Raw genomic sequence first — 5,524 nt, forward strand, 5'->3', positions numbered from 1 at the left:
AATCGAATGCTAAAGATGAAGATTTCGATCAAATAAAGATGAATATTTCGTCAGATCATAATTAGTAAAAATCATTCACTAAATCACGATGAAATTTTAAAAATTAATAATAATTTTAAAAATAATAATAATAATAAAATATATAAATGAGAGAGAGAGAGAGAGATTGTGCTCATCATGTTTGTCTTTCTCTATCTTGTGTACTAAAAATCCACCGAGACCCCAAATAGATTTCTTTGGTTATTTATTTTGTGGTTAGGTTACATTTGATTCTTATAAAATGGTTTAGTTTGAAAATTATTGTATGATAACTAGTGTTATTATGGTAATAAATCATGTCAATTAACTCTACATATTTCTAGTTGGTAACAAATGAGCTTTTGTTGTATAAATCACTACTGTTATTATGGTAAATATAAATCATGTGAAAATAATCATTGTTTGTTACTTAATATTCGACATTTCTACAAAATGTTTTGGATTTGTATCTTGTTTATTTAAAATCAAATTTGATAAAATGTTTTACCCTTTTTAAAAGGAAAAGGGAACAACTTTTACGTGACAAGACAAAGTGTTGCAGCATTGCCGCATTGGGATTCCAATGTACTAAATATCTGCCAAAAGTGCAAAGGAAGTAAAGTAAAACTGTAGAAGAAGAAGAAGCATCTCAGCCTTCACTGCTTTTCTTGTTGGAATACACAAAAGAACTTGGAGAGACAAACATTGATTCTACTACCAGACAATGTCTTCTTCTTATCAAATTACATTTCTCTCCCTCTCCACCCCACCCCACCCTCACCCTAATTTCTCCCTTTTTCTCTTTTACTACGTTAACAAAATGGTAATTTCACATGTTAGAGAACCCCCAAAAAAACCACCTCCTTCAAACAGGACAAAAGTCAGCATCCATTCAAAGCCCCAACACGATGTAGTACACCAGAGTAATTGGTAGCGCTATCAACATTCCAAATATAACCCTGCAACACAAAACATGTAAACAATGCATTAACGCTTGTACATTTCCATAATACAACTTTCAATGCATGACGTACAAGACTCACCCTGTGCTAAGTATATCCGGATGTACATTGTATTCTTTGGCAAACACAAAAGGGACAATTCCTTGTGGGAGAGCTGCCTGTAAATATTTAAATAGCAACAACAAATTCATTAGTCAAAATAAAGGTCAAGATTTTGACTTCCAAAAGTCAAACGAGTTTCTACACCTGGACAATGGCAACATGTAACAAAGTTCCTTGTAGTCCAACCGCAATCGATGCAGCCGCCATGACCGCAGGTCCAGTCAAAAACCTAACCGCCATTGCAAAAGTCGCAACCGAGTTCCCACACGCTATAATCTTCGGTTGCAATGCCATGAATAAACCTTCAAATTAACATAGAAAACAAAAACACACATGAAAACACTCACTCCCTCTAAAATACATTGTGTCTAATACTCACAAGTTTCGAAGTATCAGACACAAATGTCTGATACTATAATATAGTATCAGGCCTATAGGTGTAAGTACTAGGTCTGGTAACCTAGTATTTATACTGTCTAGAAAAAAAATGTGTAAACATACCGAGACTAAACATGGCCATGCCAAGACCGGCATCTGAGAGAATCGCAATGGATTTCGCAACTATTGCGGGCATTTGAACATGCCATCTACAAAAAAGAAAATGATATATAAATCATTTGTATTTTGATAAAAAGAATATAAACTTGGTTTGTCACATACTTGAACGACACTAAGGACCATGTGAGCCCAATGAGACTTGAGTAAGTGTTGGGGTTTCTGATAAGTTTGCGCCACACCATGATCAAAATGAGTCGAGTCATGACACTAGCCGGTGGCATAGCCGATGCCTTAGGTTCACCATGAGGGCTAGACTTTGGGTGGAGCTCAGCGGTTGAGCTCGACCCGAGTTTAGACAAAACCGATGCTTCGCGGTCCACAACGTTCGGGCCCGGTTGGTTCCCGAAACTGAACTCGTTCCGGCCAAAATCGTCGTAATCTAGTTTCAACATCAAATGGGTTAGAATTAGTGGGTTTTTAATCAAGAAATAGCAATGTACTTTAATTTATTTGTTTAGACTAAATAAATATGAGAAAATGTATTTTCTAGTTTTTCGCCTTTTGGTCCTATTTTTTAATTGTATGAACATTTGGGATAATTATGGAAGATGGAAGGGAATAAGTGAAGCACATGTGCAAAGGGTAGAAACATGAGGCCCATGTTTTAAGGGATTCTTGGATTTTAAAAAGGAACAAAACAAGAATGAAACGTCGATAACGAAGCATATGTGATTAAAGAAACAAAATGACCAATGTTTCAGTAGATATGTGTATAAAATAAAATTGGAGAATGTTTGACCATTAATAAGGGAAAGCGACAAATTTCAACTATCAAAATTTAACACGAATACTTTCAGATTATACATTAAAAATGTTTCCGCCATGCGGTTTTATAAATTCTAACAAATCCGGATCTTATAATCTTATACACGAAAAAATTAATAATATGTGGAATTCGAAATTGAAATATTTCTAATTTGACCGAAGAAGTTGACTTCATGGAACGAATTTAATCATGTTGCAACAAAAGGAAGGGAAATAAATGAAGCATGTGTCCAAAATAGAAGAAGACATGCATGGCCAAGATTCAAGGGACTCTCCGACATAATCAACAAAAAACAAACAAACACAACATCTTGGAATTAAGTGAATCAAACCCAAGATTTTGGGTGTCCTTAATTACACTAATAATACAAAACATTCCCATAATATAAGGACTAATAAGCATTTAGTTTTGATAACATTAGTCTTATTCAAAGGCACAAAAACTAGATCAAGAGTTCATGTGAGAAATGGAATCAATTTGGACCAAATCTTGGGGATACCCTACAAATCTTGAGTCCCTTAAATCAAGAACCTTCCAACCATAAGGTTAGAATCTTGAATATTCATGGTATGAAAGGACCCATCAAGATATGTAGAAAAAAACCCAACAAAAAAGTCGTTTTTTAGCAAAGTGAACACCAGAATTCAAAGAAAATGGCTTAAAGAGACATGAAAGGGTAAAAAAAATCTAACCTTTAGTGTGGGGTACACCTCCAAGATCATTACCATACTCTCCACCTCTAAACACATGAATCCCTCCTTCTGAAACAGGTGAAGCACTTGAACTCCAAACAAACATGTGAAGATCTTTTCCACCACCGTCGCCACCACCGCCTTTCTTCTTCCCCGCCGGACCCGACACCGGAGAAAAGATTCCGGCATTAGTTGGTGCAGGATACCCTGTACTTCCCTGTCCATTCACCCTAACAGTGTTATTACCACTCTCTTCATCATACCCCACGTTCCCAAAATTCGACCCTCGAGGGCTAACACCGCTAGCATTCTTCCCATTAACCATGGAGTAGAAATCGGTGTGGTTGAAGCTCGAACCCCTCGGAGTTGGGTTTCTTGATGACTGAAGAGAGTAAATCTCAGCATTTGTTAAGTTTGAAGGACGTGGTGTTAAAGAAACCCCGGAATTCATTCCGCCGTGCGACCGCCGTGAGAAGATCTCCGACCGGGAACTGGTGGATTTCCTCACAGTGACATGAAGCTTTCCGTCGTCTCCAACTTCCGCCTCCGTTTGCAGAGGTTCTTTTCCGTCTAACGACAGAATATCGGAATCAACTCTGAATGAAATAATCGAACCAGCAGTGTCTGGAAACTGTTCAGCGATTAAAAGACGAGCACCTCTATACTCGAACAAAAACAGCATCAAAGTGTACCAAATAATACACTGAAGAACAACGATTTGAACCATTAAACTCCCGGAAAAATCTCCGTACATTCCTTTCAACAAAGGGATTCCCATGACGAGAGTGTTTGGAAGGGTCGAAAGTGAGAATAAAGTGATCGACCATTCGAGTGAGCCTCTGGCGCTAACTCTTGACCAGATGGCAAGAACCACAAGAACTATGAGTTTTTGCAGAGTGTCAGCGGCTATGAACCGAGTGTTCATGGTGTAAGGATTGTTGGTAGAGATGAAATGAAACGAAAGCAAAGGAACAGCAAAAAGAGCCACAAATCTGTTGATTCCTGAACATTGATCCGGGGTGAAGATCTTCCACCATTTTACTGAGCCATAGGCTAAGATCATGGCTACGTAGAGCGGCACAACGGCGGTGAGAACATGGTAAAGATCGGAACCGGTGATCATTTTTCTTTTCTGTTTTTCAAAATCGAAACAAAAACCAGATAAAACAAGAATGTAAGCTACAAAAGGGTCAAAACCCAAGTGTGGTTTATGCTAAAGAAAAGGTTAAAGATGAAGAAGAAAAAGGTTTAGGTTTGAGGTGGGTCTTTAGGTCCATGAAACCTGAAAGGAAATGAAGGAAGAAGAAAAGGGAGTCTGATTTTAAGGAGAAAGGAGGTATGAGGGAGAAAGGAAGGCGATGTGATGTGTTATATTTATGGGAATTAATGGCAGACAGGGAAATAAAAGCTGATGTTTTTGAGAGCTTTTTTATAGTCTTTTGATGATGAGAGAGAAAATAGGGGGCTCGGGCTCACTCAACCCACTGGACAAATAACTATTATTACGCATAAAATTTTTAAGCTTCGATTTTTGTTTTTCCTTTGATTTTAATTTTTAAGGCATGATAAAAGAATTGTCTTGTCTATTTTAATGGTAATATAAATATATATATATATATATATATATATATATATTAAAAATGTTATTTTTTTTACCATTTCTATTCATATATATGATAGGAATAGTTTCAAATTGAGCAAATTGAAACAGTAAACACAATGATCTTTCGGGTATTAGGATGAATTATTAATTTTTTTTATGAAAACTTATCTTTTCTAGCATGTTATTATTATTATTTTAATTAAATTAAAAAACTAATACAAATAAAACAATTGATAATAATAAAAAAATACACTATAATAAAAATCTTAAAATTGACAATTAAAATAAACTAGTTATCCATTGATGAAATATGAACATGTTCAATGTAATTAGAAAGATCTGATCGAAACTTGTAATGTCTTGATTTTCAACCTAAATTTTTCATTTTTATTTATTAAATATATCATTGTATAATTAAATTATGCAGAAACATTTTGCGAATGTGTGTTTGTCCAGTCTAACTTTGTCCTTCACATAAGTACCTGAAATTTTTTTATATTCAAGTGGGTAAGCACGAAGTTTATTGAGTTCTCCAAAATATTACATACCACAATACATATATAATGCATACACATAACAGTCTTCAGCATAAAGTTGGTCTGTCATTGGCCTTCAGCACGAAGTTGGTCCGTCTCTTTTTGCCTACAACGTAAAGCTAGTTCACACCTAGGCCTTCAGCGTAAGGTTTGTCCGCCTGAGTCTATTAGCCTTCAACATGAAGCTAGTCCACCCTCGACTCCCCACATAATTTATCGACACATATACAGCATACCAACAGTCCAACATAATAGGCAACTAACTAAACTAGTATAGTGACCTAATT

At 35.9% G+C, this 5,524-nt stretch overlaps 1 protein-coding gene across 1 annotated transcript; it reads right to left on the minus strand.

Moving 5' to 3' along the window:
• Positions 1-648: 648 nt before the first annotated feature.
• LOC145047934 (putative auxin efflux carrier component 1b) lies at positions 649-4,483 on the minus strand. Its single transcript, XM_078996309.1, has 6 exons — positions 3,099-4,483; positions 1,743-2,019; positions 1,584-1,669; positions 1,227-1,384; positions 1,062-1,138; positions 649-977 (listed from the first exon to the last, which is right to left on the minus strand). Exons 1-6 carry the CDS (start codon positions 4,219-4,221, stop codon positions 911-913), a joined length of 1,788 nt encoding a protein of 595 aa, XP_078852435.1. The 5' UTR covers positions 4,222-4,483; the 3' UTR covers positions 649-910.
• Positions 4,484-5,524: the final 1,041 nt, after the last annotated feature.

This window comes from Lactuca saligna, chromosome 5, assembly GCF_052625555.1.
Source record: "Lactuca saligna cultivar CGN05327 chromosome 5, ASM5262555v1, whole genome shotgun sequence".
Lineage (NCBI taxonomy): Eukaryota > Viridiplantae > Streptophyta > Magnoliopsida > Asterales > Asteraceae > Lactuca > Lactuca saligna.